The sequence below is a fragment of the Aphelocoma coerulescens genome, chromosome 12 (assembly GCF_041296385.1).
Source record: "Aphelocoma coerulescens isolate FSJ_1873_10779 chromosome 12, UR_Acoe_1.0, whole genome shotgun sequence".
Taxonomy (NCBI): Eukaryota; Metazoa; Chordata; class Aves; order Passeriformes; family Corvidae; genus Aphelocoma; species Aphelocoma coerulescens.
The window spans coordinates 15,925,594-15,943,044 of NC_091026.1; the positions used below are offsets into that span (position 1 = coordinate 15,925,594).

The 17,451-nt window shown below is 41.9% G+C and overlaps 1 protein-coding gene across 2 annotated transcripts; it reads left to right on the top strand.

Moving 5' to 3' along the window:
- The first annotated feature begins 4,636 nt into the window (after positions 1-4,636).
- Positions 4,637-14,011, top strand: KBTBD8 (kelch repeat and BTB domain containing 8). Of its 2 annotated transcripts, none has more exons than XM_069027915.1 (4): positions 4,637-4,739; positions 6,056-6,266; positions 6,900-8,014; positions 10,280-14,011. In XM_069027915.1, the coding sequence occupies exons 1-4, from the start codon at positions 4,724-4,726 to the stop codon at positions 10,741-10,743; spliced, it is 1,806 nt and encodes a 601-aa protein (XP_068884016.1). In that variant the 5' UTR covers positions 4,637-4,723; the 3' UTR covers positions 10,744-14,011. The 2 variants fall into 2 exon arrangements, with proteins under 2 accessions (XP_068884016.1, XP_068884017.1); XM_069027916.1 differs by lacking the exon at positions 4,637-4,739 and adding an exon at positions 5,028-5,649.
- The last annotated feature ends 3,440 nt before the right edge of the window (positions 14,012-17,451 follow it).

Sequence of the window (17,451 nt, forward strand, 5' to 3'; positions counted from 1 at the left end):
TGTTGGCAGCCGGGGCTCTGATGCTCACTTCTAACACAGCCGTGAGAAGCTTAAGGGTCCTGGTGTCTTAAGGAAGGATCACCGTAAAACTGTGATTAGAGACTTGACAAATTGGAACAGGGCTGTGTCCTTTCAGATGGCTTTGGGTTATACCTGCTGAAAAATGAGGTTTTCAAGGGGACCAAACTCACTCAGTCTCTTTTTCCTGTTCCCTGTGTTGCGCAGAGCAGTGAGATCCAGCTGAGTACCGCGTTCTTGTCTCTGTGCAGGTACCCCAGCCTTCTCTTTGAGGCTCCTGGTAATCACACACTGCTCCTGCCAAACTTTATTTTGACAGTGGAAGAATGGCTATTTTGTTCTGCCGTGAGTGCTCCAGGATACATCACTGTCACGTCACCTAAATGGCGCCAGTCACCCCAGTTTACAGTAGCTGCTGGGACTTGCTGAGCGCAGCAGAGCCTGTCGTTCTGAGATTAAGGAGGGATTAGCTCTGCAATTTCAGTCAGCCTTAAGAGAAAGGTTAAAGACTTTGGGAGGAGGAGGTATGCGTGTGCGTGCACATGTGTCTTCCAAAACAACAGATGGTTTCAATAAAGTTGCTCCTGCTGCTAGGAAGTGGCACTTCTTGACATTAGCAGAGCCATAGCTCATCAGGGTTCTTGTTTCTACCAGCCTGGCTCAGCATGGCCAAACCCACTGTCCGGCATGGGGTAATCAGGGAAGGCACTCTGATATCTGCCCCATTAATTGCCCCCTGCCAGTCTGCCCTCTCTCCTGATGTAACGCCCACTGTGCTCAGTATGGCGGGATCGATCGGCTTTGAAGGGCAACTTTCCCTAATAATCAGCAATTCCCCCTACTTAAACTGCAGCCAGAACTCTCTTTTTACAGATTCTGCAAGAAGTGTGTGATTTCTTGGAACCACTAAAGAAAAAGCTCTCTGCTTCAATCAATGGATCGATGTATTAAATTATTGTGCAACTAAATTAATGTGCCCCTTGGTGACAGAATTGTAGAAAATGAGCAGTGTTTTATGCATTAAAGACAACCTGGTAAAAGATTGTTTTTCAAGGTTAGATTGTTCCACAGTGAATATCAAGATTTTTCCAATTAAAATATGAGGGCTTTTTGGAGCTGCATCAGCTCTATTACTTCTCACAGTGTCACAGTGCAAATTAACTGGTACAAATAACTGAAGAAATGTAAACAGTAATTGAGACATATTTGGGAGTTAGCAAGTAATACTGGGGTTTTTTTTACTAGTTTGTATTTAAATTCTATAGGTAAACAATTTTGCTGGAAATCACTGTGGGGTTATTTTGGTGGGGTGTTTGTTTGTTTAAACTTGAGTCATGAAAAATTCTGCCATTCATAACGTTGTCATTAAAAACTAAAGAGCTTCTGCAGCCCTTGGTTTCCTCTTTTCAGGCTATATGGCACGTGTGGGAATAGGCTATGCCCTCTTTTCAGTGAAAAAAACAGAAGGGCAAAGAAAAAAAGGAAAATAGGCTGCAGTGACCTCTTCCTACAGCTTTAACATAAACATGATATCCAAAATGAAAATGGGAATACTCAAGTGGATTAAAAATCATTATCTTTTAAAGCTGCTTGAACAAACCCTGGTTTATATTTCTTTGACTTTAGTCCTGTTGCATTTCTTCATTTTGCTGACAGGAGAAAACATGGGAAGTTTCCTACACACCTAATACTGTGCAGCAAGAGCTGCCTGTTCCAAATGCTCTGTGCATGCTCTCTTGTGCAGCAGGAGCACTGGGGCAGGTTCCTTCCAGGTGACCCAAACCAACCATTTCATAGATAGGATGTTCTCTCTGTCCCTATGTTGAAGGCAACCCGGTGAACCAGTTTTCTAATTAACTTGTTCTGCAGGTGCAGGAAAACATTTTCAATAACTTCATTGTTTGGTCAAACTCTTTTTATGGATATCTTCTAAGTTCTCTGAAATATCTGAAAACATTTGTATTTTGTCCACTTTCTCCTGAGGCTTCTTCCTTTTCCTCTTTTCTTTCTTGGGCTCATGACAAAGACATTTTTATTCTGAAGGCAAGGATCCCAGAACACACAGTGCCAATTGTGATTTTATAAGGAGTCCAATGTCTCCACTCACTTATAAAAGACAGACGTGGACTGTGTGTTCCATATCAGTTGACATAATTTCATTTTTATTTTGAACCTTTGGAATATCAAATGGGAAAATTTCGCCCCCAAGTGTACGTTTTCAAGCTCTATCTCCAGGAATGATAAATTAGGTGTGAAATTAAAGCACAAGTGAAAGCATCTCAGTCCCTCAATAACAAGGACTTTGAATTCTTCCAAAATCATCAAATAGGTTTCAGTGCATTGCTGCCAGAAGAACTAAAAAAAAAAAAAAAAAGGTACCAAAATACATATCAAAAAATATTGTAAGATAAAAGGATTTACATGAATATATGCATTCACAGCTCCCCATTGTCTCCTGGGAAGCCAGAATTCATGAAATCAAATTTTTTGGTCAACAGCATGAAGAAATTTGTGGCAGCATGAAGCTAAGAACCCATTTTTTTCATGTCTATACTCAAATATGAGCCTTAATCGCTTCACAGACAAAACAATGACAGGAGAAAGAAAATAACATGGCAGAAGGGAGATGGAATTCTTTAAGCATCTTTTAATTTTGAAAGAACAGGCTCAAATATTTGCGTGTAATGCAAATGCCATTTATGTGAAGCTTTAACATGGTGTGCGACTGTCATGGATTTCCGAGCAGCTTGCCCAGGCAACACATCTCATTCTGCCCTTCAGAGTTCCAGGGAATAGTGTGCAGAACTGGGTGAGAAATGCAGATCCCTGGACTTCCATGGGGGTGCTACATGGTAGTACATCCTGGGAGTGCTAATGGGGGTTTCCAGGGCGGGGAGAGAGTGATGGTGTTATTCCACTTAAGAAAGGCTTCAGCCTTAGCAAAAGTGCTCCTATCAATGCCTCTTAAAGCACATCTAAACCTGTTTGTATGGCAATTTACTTGCTTCACCAGAAACCATACAAAGATAAGCTATTTCAAGAAAGGCTCATGCTCCAAAGTGCCAGTTCAATGTGGGATCTGTATTAAAAACCATTCTACATTTGGCTTCTGCATTTTAACACTAATCCAGCCTGGCCTACATGCCCACACTGAAGGAAATGAACTGTATCAGGCAATGTCATTTGCTAAAGGGTAAGAGTAGAGGAATTCTCCATCCCTTCATTTTATATTTCTAGGGACAATTTCACAGGCTGTGCTGGTGCTGAATGGGGAAATTGGAAAACTGCAGAATCGATTTGCAGACGTGAAGTTCTATTTTCTTTTACACCTCCTTCATCAGAGTCTCCATCACTCCCGCCTTGTGCAGCATTATCAACGGAGCAGCCTGGACACCACTGATAATTGCCGAGTGAGGGGAAGGCTGTGCCTTGCAAGCAAAAGTAAAACCAGTGGGGTGGCACTACCTTTAAATTTGCGTGCTTTGGAGAAGTAGGCAGGTACTCAGGCTACTATTTCTGAGAGTTAATGAGAAATTAACTTTAAAATACTATTCAAATTGGTTTTGTTTGCTTTTTCTTTTGAACAGAAGTTCACAGCTAAAAGCAGTGAAGCTGTGTTAAATCTATTTTGCATAAAAAAATAAAACACGATTTTGCAATGCTTCCATTTTTTAATTCTTCTTTTGTTAATTGTGTTTCACAAAGAAAAAAACCTCAAAACCTCTTCCACAGCAAATGCCTGATAATGACTCAGTTCCCAAGAATGAGACCAGTGGCTAAATGCTGCAGAAGACTGGAAAACCTGGTGACTATCATCCATTTGACCTCTGGGAGGGAGAGAGAAATGTGCTTTGTATTAAGGGTCAGGGGCAACAAAATGGTCACTTGTGTGCTACAGTCACTCAGCAGCTCTGTGGGGCAGGTAGGGCTGATCTGGCTGCATGCTGGGGTTACCAACCCTGGAAAAACTAAGAATATTCCTGGTGTAACAAGCTTACAGACCAAGTAGCCGATTATTGGTTTCCATTAAAGGTCAATTCGACCTTGCAGCGATATGGATCTCCCATCCTGATGCTTCCCTGCCCCTCACCACATCCTTGAAGCATTAGGACGTCGGCAGGCATTTCTGTCCCCCTTTCTGCCTGTTTTCAGCAGTGATGGTGGTGGCAGCTCTGCCCAGCCTGCTGCCCAGCCATCTCTGGGTGACACCTCCGCTCCCCTTAGGGAGGGTTTGCCCCAGGAGCCGCAGCTCAGTGTTGACAGGAGAACTGCACAACCTTGGGGTGGAGGGGGTAATTTATTCCTCTGGAGAAGCCATTTCTGCCGGGTGTCTCTGGTGAGGAGGGAACAGGATCCAAAACTCCGGGACAAGGCGCTGGAGCTGCCCACACGTCCCTGCCAGGGGCCCAAAATGGCGGCTCGCCTGGAGGCGCCGCCGCCTCGTTGCTACGCGACCGGCAGAGCCCGCCTCTTCCCGAGAACTACAACTCCCAGGCGTCCCGCTCCAGAGGGACTACAACTCCCGGCATGCCCCGCGCGCAGGCGGCTGCCGGCCCGCACTACATATCCCGGCAGGCGGCGGGGGCAGCTACCAATCGGCGTGGCCGATGCTGCGGGGTGCGCGGCCGGCGGTGAGCGGGGGAAGCGGCGCGGTGACATTTCCTGCCGGGCCGCCCCCGGAGCCGCTGCCCGAGCGGGGCCCAGGATGGCAGCGCTGGGAGGTCGGTGCGGGGCGGCGGGGGAGCGCCCGATGCGGGGGGGGGGTGTCCTGGTGAGGGTATCGAAGCCTTTGTGTTGAGGAGTGTCTGGGCGAAAGGGGGGGGGGGGCGAAGAGGGGGTTTGGGCCTGTGCTGGGGGGGAGCACCGTGTGAGGGGGTTCGGGGGTGCCCGGGCTGGGAGGGTGTGAGGGGTCCCTGGGAGGGGCAGCGGTGCTCGGGTGTCGGAGGTGGTGGCGTGAGGCGAGAGGGCGCCTGAGCGGGTGGCTGTGTGGGAGAGGGGGTGTGCGAGGCAGTGTGCTGTGTTAGGGTGGAAGGAGGGTGTCCCATGAGGAACCCCCTGCTGTGTGAGGGGAGCGCAGCCGGGAGAGGGAGTGGGGTTGATGAAAGGCTTCTATGAAAATGGGTGTGCTCTCTCTCCTCTTTGCCCCTTTGTGTTGCCCAAATTTTGTTGGAAGCACTCTGTTGCAGTCAGCAGCTTTACCTGATTTGCAGCTCTTGCGACCTATTGTTTTTCTTTTGAGCTCTCCTTTGTTGTTGTTGCGTAAAAAATTTGTTGCTATTACGAAACAGATTTTTGTGCTTGAGCTATTGCTCAATTTTCACTTTGGGATTTATTTTATTATGCTTATCACATGTTATTTAGCAGCATATGCTCTACTAAATATGTTTCCACGGTGATATATGAGCTCCTTCACACCTGAGAAAATTCAAATTATAATTCAGTTTTATTTGTAGCGAAAACATGTAACTGTGTCTACAGATTTATGTGAGTTTAGGTTTGTTGCCCAACAGACTTACTGTAGGGCTATTTCTTCATGAGCCTCTGCACTAGCCATTACTTGTGTAAGGCAGGAGCTAGTTCCTGTTTCAATGTGAAGTTAAATATTTACATACAGACTTGTGTAATGGTGGGGTAAGTTGGGGACTTATTTTATTTTTCTTGTTCCTTTTTGTTTTATAAGTCAATAAGCGTTGGTGTTTCTTGACTTGATTTCCTCTTCCCCAGTGATATGAAGTATTTGTATTGTTTTCCTTAATGTTAATGGATATTAACTTCATAGTTTATAGGGATATATACTTTAATGGTAACTGACATGTATATTGTGAAAAGGAAAAGGATTGAGGTATCTTTATATGTTTACTCACCCTTGAAAATGCTTGGCTTGTTGTTGATGAATGGTGATGCTGAGGAAGTATGGAATATTAATTTGTGCTAATTCTTGGTCATGTGCAGGTTTTTGGCACATGTATGAATTTTTTTGGAGGGTGTTTTTTTGTTGTTAGTTGTTTTCTGTTAAAGTTTTACTTTTGCTTTGTAGAACCAAGTCAGTTTTCACAAACACTGAATGGAATTCCTCCCTCAAACCCAGTCATCAGTGGAATGGACCCCTTCCATGCTTGTAGTATTCTCCAGCAGCTGAAGACCATGTATGATGAAGGACAGCTGACAGATATTGTAGTGGAAGTGGATCATGGGAAAACATTTTCGTGTCATAGGAATGTTCTTGCTGCAATCAGTCCTTACTTCAGGTACAACCATCCGTTGTTCTAGTGGTGATCAAAGCAGATAGAATATTAGTATAGGTATGATTTTTTAAAATTTTCATTTAACAAAAATAAGTTCTATGTATTTATAGATAATAGAGTGCACCTAGCAAGTAAAGATTATTGTTCTCTTAAGGTCAGTGAATTACCAGTGTCTGTTTCTCAAAGGAGAGTTTCATTGGAGAAAAGGTCACACCATTTTAAGCCAAATAAAACTGCCTCCGGTACTGAGGGTATCAGGGATACAGTAAGAGCATATTGAAACTACTTTTTTTCTTTTAAAGTTACATATTTTAGCATGGTAGATTATCCATATGAAATAACTTGTTGAAAGTTGAATGCGAAGACTTGGATATGTCAGGAGCTTTGCCTGTAAACCCAGTGACTTTTAAAACGGGATTAGTGACATAACTAAGCAAAAAGTTCCACTTTTGTTTTAGTAAGTGTAGAACTGATCTTAAATTTAGGTACTCCAGCAGGAAAGTTTAACACCTGTGATAAATGTATTTGTGCTGATGGAGGGGCAATCGCGTTGGGATTAGCTGCACAGTATATTTAATTTTTTACCTGTAGTTAAAGGCAATTACAGACAAACTGCTGAAAGTTTTTGTTTTGCAGATCAATGTTCACGAGCGGCCTTACCGAGAGTACCCAGAAAGAAGTTCGGATCGTTGGTGTCGAAGCAGAGTCCATGCATTTAGTGTTGAACTATGCATATACCTCCAGAATAGCGCTGACAGAGGCCAACGTTCAAGCTTTGTTCACTGCAGCCAGTATCTTCCAGATCCCTTTCATACAAGACCAGTGTGCTAAATACATGATCAGTCATTTGGACCCACAGAACTCCATTGGGGTGTTCATCTTTGCTGATCACTATGGTCATCAGGAGCTTAAAGACAGGTCACAAGAATACATTCGCAAAAAGTTTCTGAGTGTCACCAAAGAGCAAGAGTTTCTTCAGTTGAGAAAAGACCAACTGATAAGTATCCTCAACAGTGATGATTTAAATGTAGATAAAGAAGAACATGTTTATGAGAGCATTATAAGGTGGTTTGAGCATGAACAAAATAAGAGAGAAGTGCACCTTCCAGAAATATTTGCCAAATGCATCCGTATGCCTCTGTTGGACGAGACGTTTTTAGAGAAAATCCCTCCCGTGTTTGCACAGGCGATGGCCAAAAGCTGTGTACAAAAGGGACAGCCCAGTGCCAATGGCTACACACAACGGCTTGGAATGACCGCTTCCGAAATGATCATATGCTTTGATGCTGCCCACAAACACTCAGGAAAGAAGCAAACAGTGCCTTGTTTAGATTCGGTCACAGGGAGAGTGTTTAAACTATGCAAGCCACCAAATGACTTGAGGGAGGTTGGAATTCTTGTGTCTCCTGATAATGATATTTACATTGCGGGTGGTTACAGGCCGAGCAGCAGCGAGGTCTCCATCGACCACCGAGCAGAGAGTGATTTTTGGATGTACGATCATCCCGGCAACAGGTGGATTCCGAAGGCTCCTCTGCTGCGGGCCAGAATAGGCTGCAAGTTGGTTCACTGCTGTGGGAAGCTGTACGCGATCGGGGGGAGAGTTTATGAAGGAGATGGGCGGAACTCCCTCAAGTCTGTGGAGTGCTATGACAGCCGTGAGAACTGCTGGACAGCTGTGTGTCCCATGCCGGTAGCAATGGAGTTCCATAGTGCTGTGGAGTATAAGGATAACATCTATGTGTTACAGGGTAAGGTGGTTTGGCTGCCTCTGTGGTGTTTTATTGGAAGTGGGGATTGTTCATTCTGACTGACTATGGTTTCTTAAGCAACTTGGAAAAACCCCCGGGGTGGTGGTGGGGGGGGGAAACTGGGAAGAGGGAGGTTGCTACTTGAATTCCCATGGAAATGTGTCACTAAGTTGTAGTACTGGGGTATTGTACAGATGATGTTTTTGGTGGTATTCTGAGTCAAAAATACAGTATTAAATTTAACTCTGAAAATTCTGTATTAAATCTTTACCTGGGTGAATGCACCAGTGTTGAAGATACTGTCCTATGAAAAAGCACTTTGCATTTTATTTGGCTAAAGCTGGGAAAATTCCTGGTGTCTTTATTCTTGGTGACTTGTAAAAGTTGATTAATGACTATAAGTCTTCATTTCCTGCCCTGCCCTCCTTTCTGAAGTCACCCGAGAAACTAGAAAGAGATAAAGCATCTTTCCTAGTTAACTCTGTTTCTTGGTCAGTAATTACAGTGCTGTTTTTACATTCAGTGCACACTGAAAAGTGCTGAGACTGGTTTGAGGCTGTGGTAAGATGCCCACAAAGTGGAAAGGAAGAAAGAGAGGGAGGTGTCTCAGTTTTGTTTTGCTAAGGGCCATCTCTGTAAATACCTGCCCAAGTTGGGGTCTTAGATGCACACCAGATCCTTTTTGGGTCACTTCCATACAGAGCTGGACCACAGGAGAGAAACAGGATAGTGGGTACTGTAAGATCCTTGTTATTTACCAGAAGAAGTTAACATGATTTCTTGACTTTGCATTCATGATCTTCCATGTGACTTGCAGAGTTTTCTTCTTCTTCTGTCATTTCTGTATCATGTGTGAGTCCTGTTGGTTGTGGCTTTAAATAATTCTGTTATGCTAAAAAGTTCTCTAAATCTCTTTCTTTTGGGTCAGATGTCTGGTTTAGATGGTTAGAAAGGAGTGCTGAAGAATATTGAGCTTAGTGGTTGTTCCTTTAAATGTTTCTTAGAACTGGTAAAAGGTGGATATTATTATAATCTATAGAATAAGAGTGCACCTTGTTTACAAATTTTAGCTGCACTGATTCTGTGCTTCAGTGCTTTAGGTGACAACTGACTGCTCATATAAATAAGCTACTTCCTGTGCTAACCAGCAAATTCTAAAGAGTAGTGTTATGGGTGGCTAGATAAAACCCTGTGCTGTAGTACAAAGAGGTTAGCTTTTAGTAATTTTTCTAGGGAACACTCATAAGTTAGAAGCAGTCAATAAGAACTGATGAGAGTGTGAAAATCCCAAAGGAGTGCAAGTGTCAGTCACAGGAGATTGCACTGTGAAACAAAACTGAATAATCAAAATTAGTATTATCTGTAAGACTTAATCTCTTAAATTCTGTTCCACCAATTTTACTGTCTCATTTCTGTATTCTTTGTTATACTTGAGGTGCTTGGTCACACAGCAGCTTGGTTAAAATTCTTAAGATAGCTGTGTGAAATCATATATGATTTGAATTATGCTAGTATTTGGCAAATATTAGGCCTTTCTTCCACTGGACTGTGCAAAAGGCAAGGTGGTCTTTATCCATGTTCTTTTCATGAAATGTTACAGAGCATGAGTTTTTGGTCATCTGAACTTCCATCATCTGCAGTCTGTAGATGCTGCTCTGTGCACTGAGCAGCAGAGGTGTTTTATAAACCTAACTGTGAACCAGTAGCTTCACGCAGGTTTTCACCTGGCCTCCATTTAAGCAAATCAGCCTAAATGTGTAACCCAGCCACCTGATGCGAGTGGCTTCAAAACTTGTGTGTAGTGTAAGACAGAATTCAGTGTTTGAAAGCTGCTAAACCTGAGCAAGTAATTGTGAGACTCCCCATCTGCAGATGACACATTGTGAAGATGCTAAAGAGTTAAACAGATGTACTTCAGACATTTCAAGACTGGAATCTTGAAAGGTTTTGTCCCAAATTAATAAGCATGATTTAGAAGTGACAGAGGATACCTAGAAACTATGTAAAATGTATTTCTGATATACTTCCCTCTGCTTCAGCTGAAACAGAAACTCAAAGTAGTTTTTATTCATGCTATTAATATTTTGTAATGCACTAGAAGGAAAGCAGTTGATGGTGCTGGTGTGTTTGTTTTGGGATCCAGGCTCTAGAAAACTTAGAGCGTTCCTGTCTGTGGAGGAACGTACTTGAAATCTTAATTGCCGCAGAACTGTTGGTCTGGAAATGAAGCATAAGTAATGTTTTATTTTTGCTTTCTCTTTTCAGGGGAATTTTTCCTTTGCTACGATCCTCAGAAGGATTACTGGGGATTTTTAACCCCAATGACTGTGCCTAGAATCCAAGGCTTGGCAACAGTGTACAACGACTCCATCTACTACATCGCTGGCACCTGTGGGAACCATCAGCGCATGTTCACCGTCGAGGCCTACGACATCGAACAGAACAAGTGGACTCGAAAAAAAGACTTCCCATGCGATCAGTCCATTAATCCATACATAAAACTTGTTCTCCTCAAAAACAAACTCCACCTCTTTGTCAGAGCTACTCAAGTCACTGTTGAAGAACACGTTTTCAGAACCAGCAGGAAGAATTCACTCTACCAGTACGATGAGGTCACTGACCAATGGCAGAAAGTCTATGAGACTCCAGACAGGCTCTGGGATTTAGGCCGGCATTTTGAATGTGTTGTTGCTAAATTGTATCCGCAGTGTCTTCAGAAAGTTATTTAATTTTTTTTTTTTTTTTTTCAGTAACAGGCCTTAGTGATTTCAGTGGTAATTTGATGCTAGAGAAAACATGTCTTAAGAGAAAACAAAGAAATTCTGTCAGTATTTATTGTAAGATGAAACAGACAGTTTTTTGTATATGGGGATGGGTGCTCTTTAAAGGTTGCAGTCCGGGGAGGGAATTGTTGGTTCAGTTTCATATTTACTGATATTTTCCTGGGAAATAAGAAGGAGGTTACAAAGTGCAATTATCAGCATTTTATTTCTGGTAAACACTTAATCATATCATGCTAAAGGTTTTTTTTTGTGGTAAAAGCAAGTTAAGTGGAAGAGCCAGGATAACTATGCACTACAGTGAAAGAAAATCTAGCATTAATAGTTAAGGATGTCCAAGATGTGTTGAAGTGACTTTTCTTCTTTTTCTCTTTTTTTTAATACGGGTAAAATTTGAGGCAATATCACTAAGTTTTGTTGCTTTTTTTTTTTTTTTAATTTAGATTTAAAGTACATAGAGAGGAATGGTAGATCCTGATTCATAATGATCTCTTCTTTTTGTACTGTTTTTGAAGTCTGCTAAGATGTTTGTGATGTTGTTTGTGCACTGCAATTTGGGAGAAAAATTCAAGTCAGAATTGGATTGTGGAGTACCTTGCCCCGAATGGAGGCCTGTTCATATTGTTGTACCAGTTCCTGTCTGTGGATTTTTGTTGAGATTGAGCTTAATGATAGTGGGGAAAAAATCCCACCACCTGTTTTTTGCCACATAGATGTAGTGCTGTAAAAACGTTTTGGTTGTTTTTTTTTTTGACACTGATTAAAACCTTTTTTTCACCCCGTAAAGGGCTTTAACCCAAAAGTTGATGGTGCTAGTACATTTTTAATACTTGTTTGTCTGAACTGGGCCAGCCTTCTGCTACCGTTTAAGACAGCCTGGTATTTTCCATGGAGTGTGTGTCTGTCTCCAGGCCCTGTCCTGTCATCAGATTGTCTTTTCTAACATAACATTTTTACTGCAGTGGTGTTCTTGCACAGAATGGTGACAGGATTTGGCCTTAATAATACTGATTCTCTTTTATTTTTTCTCTTTGTGTGGAGTGTTCATTCTGTCTCCACTACAGTACAGTGCTATGTGCAGAGTTGGCATGTGCATTTGGAAAAGTGTGGTTTAACTTTGCAAGTTGTTTTTCTTTTCTCTCTGCAGTCAAGCCCCCAACTCTCTTCTATTTCATTCTGATCTGTAATGTGAAAAGTTGCACTACTGAGCTGTCAGCATTATCCAGCGTATTAACGCAAAATTGACAGCAAGCATCCATGGCTTAAATAATCTTAGGTGAAATACACAATAAGGAATATATTGCAACACTTTTCTTTATGTATTTAACATTTAACTTATTTTTAAAAAGTAAGTAAGTTCAAAGTTCAGCCTCTACTTCAGTAGTGAAAATTGGATTTAAAAGGGAAAAGAGGAATCCTAAAACTTGCATCAGCTGTAATTTACCAGGTTTCTTACAGCTCTACTTTTTGCAGAGCTTTAAGTTAACTTACTCTTTCCTATTTTTTCCTGTTGACCTAAGTAAACCAGTTAACTTGACATGGCACTGGCCATCACTGGCTGAAAGTGCTTACCATTATCTGGCTTAACAGCTGACATTTCAGTCAGCCAAATATTTAGCTCATTGTTTTTCCCCCTGGAATGGCTGAGGATTTGGATAATGTTTGTTTACTATGTGGTCTTCCTGTTCCCAAATGGAATCTTCCTAATACACAAAAATACTTGCCTGGTTCTATTTATTAATTCTTGCACAAAATGTTTGAGAGGCAAAAACAAACAAAAAACTGTGAAATGGAAAGCAAAATAAAAATGCCTCTTTGCATTACATACCTCATCTTCCAGAGATTCACCAAACTCTTCTTCCAATGCGAGCACCTGCGTTTTATTTTTTTTTCCTGAATTTGGCAATTCTTGCTAAGACTGCGTTTTCCAACAGTGTTGAAGTGTGTTGTTTCTTTGTTTAGTTTTCTTCTGGATAGTTTTATCTATATGCATAGCCAAGAATAAGGGGTTTTCTGAAAAGTACTACTAATTTAGTTTTTAACTAATGATCCTTAGTCCTTGGCTAGCTCTCTTTGTGCTGTTGTAGGCCTCTAGCTGCAAGCTTTCTGAAGCACCCTCCCTAACAGTGTTGCATTTGTGTGTAAGACCTTTTTTTTTTTTTTTTTTGCAATGTGTTATGTAACTTTTTCCTTGTTTCTTTCTTTGTTTTTCTTTTTTCTTTTTTTTTTTTCCGAGCTTGGTTGAATATTTACAAGATTTCTTGCTGCTTTTTGACAATCTATATTTATTTAGTAGAACAAATTTCAATATATTACTTGAAACTATGAAATAGAATTGAGTTAGCAGTTGACTGGTCATGTGATGTATAGAAGTACAATATGCTGTGGTTAATTCTGCAGTAGGTTTGTTAATTTTGTTTATCTGCACTAAAGTACGAAGATCTCCATTCTGTTTAACCATTCAAACTGAGGGTGTGATCCAAGTCTGTCATGTGTTTGAAAGCTAAATCCTGGAACTTGCTGTGGGAGTAGAATATACTAAATCTTTTGCATGAGGAGTTTGTTGAGACAGTAAAGTAGCTGTGACATTTTGCCAATTCTTAAATGCTTCTATGTTATGCTGGAAGTCAGATTCCTGGTAAAGTTTTGCTTTAGAGTCAGGCTTAAGTCAACTTGCACAGCACAAAAAAAAATAATTGCACCAAAGGTACTGATGATATTTGAACAGTAATCTGTACATTTTGCTCATTTGGAATTTTATTTGCATTGGTTTATTTCCTGTTATGAAATGAATTTCTAGCATTGTAAGAACTTAGGCGAGTGTAACTCTCTTCCAAAATTATTAGTTACTTTAGAAGAAAACATTTTGTAATTCCACTTGCTTCCATCAATGAAATTGAGAATAACTCAAAGCAGTTTTGGTGCACCAGACATGCAGTGTGTGTATGTTCTACAAGAGATCCAAGAGCTCCCTGTTCTCGAGGCTGTTGAGAAGTGGCATCCAACATTCAGTGCTCAGGTATGTTAGTAAGAAGTACTGTAGTCCTATGAGGGCAAATGTGTGGATTTTTAAACATTTTGCCATAATTGCACAATTTTGCATTTTTACTTAATGTCATGTTATGTTTCTTAAAATAAACCTATTGTTGAAATACAGTGGAGTTCAACTGTTTTTGTGACCAATCTGTGTGCATTTTAGTAAATTTCTGAAAATTAATCTGATGTATTTTTGACGTTTGTTCAGTTCTTCTGTTTCTGCACTCGTGCCTCACCTGTGTGTAATGTCACTTGTTTTTTTAAGATGGAAGGTGCTTTGTCCTTTTGTCTCATTCCTTGTGGCTATTCAGGTCTAACTTTGCGTTTGTTTGCACACAGGCAACATGGTCTTTCCCTTCCCTTTCTCCTTGCCTTTGTTTGCAGCTGACATCCCAGCAGGAATGTCAAGTCAGGCTTTCCAGCCTGAGAATACTGCGTATTGGAATGCCCCAACCCCCTTTACATTGAATTTCCCAGCATCCTTGCTGCAGAGCTGAGAACTAGAGGCTCCTGGCTTTTAAAGCAAAGCTCCAACATTCTGTGTGGTTTCTGCTGCAGTGATGGTGCTTAGCAGAGCTGCTTGTACATGATACTGGTTGGTTGAGAACCCTTGTTCTCTTCCAGAGATTGTCTTGTGATCAGTGGAGACGCCAAGTCATGGCAGCCTAGGAAAACAACATGGAATTCTCTTGTTTGGGACAGTGCTGTTGTCAGGTTCTCCAGGCACCGTCTGTGTGCAGTCCCAGGGCTCTGATCTCACTGTGACTGCAGAGGTGGGGTGGGATGGCTTGTGTGACTGGGGTGTTGGTGTGAAGGGCTGCACTGCTTGGGAAAGACAGGAAGGCACCCTGGTTCTGGTGGCAACACTTGGAATGTATCAAGGGTGATACACCCACTTGGGGTGGGTGGCTGATGAGTGAGTCAAGAGCTTATGGGCTCTGCTCATAGGGCAGTCTGGTAAGGGGTGACCTGCTGTGGGTGTTTGCTACAGGCAATGAGGAACTGGATGAGGCTTTCTACTGGCAGCCTCTTCAGGGGTCTTGGAACAATCCCATGGGAACTGGCACTGCAGGGAAGAGGGGTCCAAGAGAGCTGGTTGATATTCAAAGATCACTTCCTTCAGGGTCTAAAACGATGCAACCTGATAAATTGGGTCAAAGGGGCAAGACACCTGTGTATGTAAAAAGGGAATTCAATTCCTGCATAAGTAGGAAACACATGGAAGATGGAAGCAGGGTCAGAACAAAAGAGGGACAGGAGTGTTTCAAACGTGTTCTGTGATTCCCTAATTTCTCTTCTGTTGTCATGGCAAAGAACAGATACATGGGTTGTCCCCCAGTGCCCCAAGTTCCTGTGGAGCTCTTATGAAATCCTTTCAAAGTTGCATGTGTTACAATGCCAATGCTATAACAGGTGGATGAGATCTCTTTGCAAGGTCAGGTTAACCTACTTGGGTGCAAGGAGCATGAGCAGCTAACTGAGGGACGTGGGGAGCCACAGGTTTGCAGATGATTACACTCTTTTAAGCATCAATAAGGATTTTTCTTCTTTGAATACTAAAGTAAATTCCAATGGTTTTTTTTGAAGAGAGAAGTAGCTGGGCCCTTGAGAAATTTCTGTCTGCAGGCTGGGGGTGGAATTATTTGCTGGGCTTGTTTTTCCTTTCAGGCATCCTTTTGGAAGTGAGTTATTTTGGAAGCATCTGCTGCTGAAGGACAGGAACACACAACCCCCTGCACACCCCCTTAAATGAAGTAGCATTACTTAAATGAACTTATCCACTATGTTTGTGCCCCAAAGCTGTGAAGTGCATGCTGCGTGCAGGGGTGTATCTTAGTTTGGCACTCGTGTGCAGCCAATAGGTGGGGAAATAACCATCCAGCTGTTGCTTTCTCCTTATCTCTTTGCAGCATGTTCTCCTCTCTGGGCCTCTCAAAGATGGAAGAGTGAGACCAACAAAGTTGGAACCTCCCCCATTTCTTAATATCTCACTAAGGTCCCCTAGTGCCTCACTGCTGATTTTTGTGTTTGTGTTTTACACAAATAATGATGCAAATATCCACTGTAAGAGGCAGGTATTTATTAACTTTAACAAAGATGCTGTGATCAAGTTACTTCTTAACAAGTAGGAGCAGCAAAACTAACTGATTTCTAACATCTCTCCAAGTGGAATTTCTGAAGCACAACAAAGGCTTTCCCTTTCAGAAGGTGCTAGTGGGGGTCTCTGTTTTTAGCCAATAGGACACAAATTCTGTATAGACTCTGTCTTTGAAAGCTTTTGGCCCTCTACTAAATGCAATTTAAAGCATTTGCCACCTGAGAAGCTGGGGAGGGGAGGGGGGCAGGCGGTGAGCAGACATTGAGAGTGATTGAGCACACGTACAAAACCCTGAATATTGTGTTTCCTCATGGAAAAAGTGCTAAAAATCCCCACTTGGAGAACATTTGGCTGGGTTTGGCTGTTTTTGAAGGATTAGGTGGATTCCTGCATGTCACAAGCTTTGAGTGAAGAAGGCCTGGGTCTGCCTGAAGAACAAAAGGGAAGTAGGTAAAGCATGATGCCCTACTCTTTGTAGTACCTGGGTGATGGGGAGGCCTTCCCAGCATGGTAGGACCTCTGTGTAACTCATACAAGTGGGTCACAGGTTTCTCCTCTGCCCTCCCTCTTTCTGTGGCTGTGGGCCAAGGCATAGCCTGGCCCCAAAGCCATGCCAGGGTAACAGGACTGAAGGTTGTGCCCAAATAACCTCAAGCTGCTGTCTTTTAACAGATCAACTCCACAATTTACAGATGGTATGTGCTTATTTAGACCTTTAAGTGTCACTGAGTGCTAGCAATGATAACATACCCGTAAAACATCAACCAAAACAGTACCAAATATGTCTATTTTAAGGAATGCCCTCTGTGTTCCCATGTCTCCTTAGATCTGCAGACCTGTGCTTTGCAGCCCTCACTGTCACACAATGCTGGCAACATCCAGCCCAAGTGTGAGAAGTGTGAACTGTATGCTCACTTTGTGCCAACTTTTGATCCTTTTACTTGATACATATCTAATTTTTACTTATCTATAAACGGAGTTCTAAATTTAATTGGATTCATTATTTTGAATTCAAGACAGTATATGACACATCAGTTGCAGAAAAAGATCGCAGAGATGTTTTAAATTACCTTAAACCCTTCCAGTTTGATTCAGTTCATATTCCTTCATTAACAGATTTCTTTATAGATTCTGAGAAGTTCAGGGGCAGGAATATTTGGTGAATATCAAATTAACCTTGTCCAACAGCCAATAAATTAAGTGCTGAAATTGTATTTACTCTGCAAATTTACATTTTTCTTAAATAAAAGTTGTACCACATTTTATATCAAAACTAGTATATGGAGAGGAAGTGTTAAGAGTCATTGGATTAGTCATTCAAATTTCAATTTTGCATGGGCCAATGGAATAGTAAAGGAGAGTTTCTTCTGCTTTTGTCCATCTCAGCCACAAGGGAGGTTGTCCAAGGTTTTCTGAAGTGATTTTGAAGAGCAGTCTCAATAGTGTGAATTGCTATTGTGTCTGAAGTGCATTAAAAATGGTCACAGCCCAGTAACTATCAGCAAAAATAGGCAATTGCTATT

Coding starts and splice junctions, on each gene's coding strand:
- KBTBD8 (XM_069027915.1), top strand. Junction 6,267..6,899: donor GCAATCAGTCCTTACTTCAG/GTACAACCATCC, acceptor TTTGTTTTGCAG/ATCAATGTTCACGAGCGGCC. Junction 8,015..10,279: donor TAACATCTATGTGTTACAGG/GTAAGGTGGTTT, acceptor TTCTCTTTTCAG/GGGAATTTTTCCTTTGCTAC.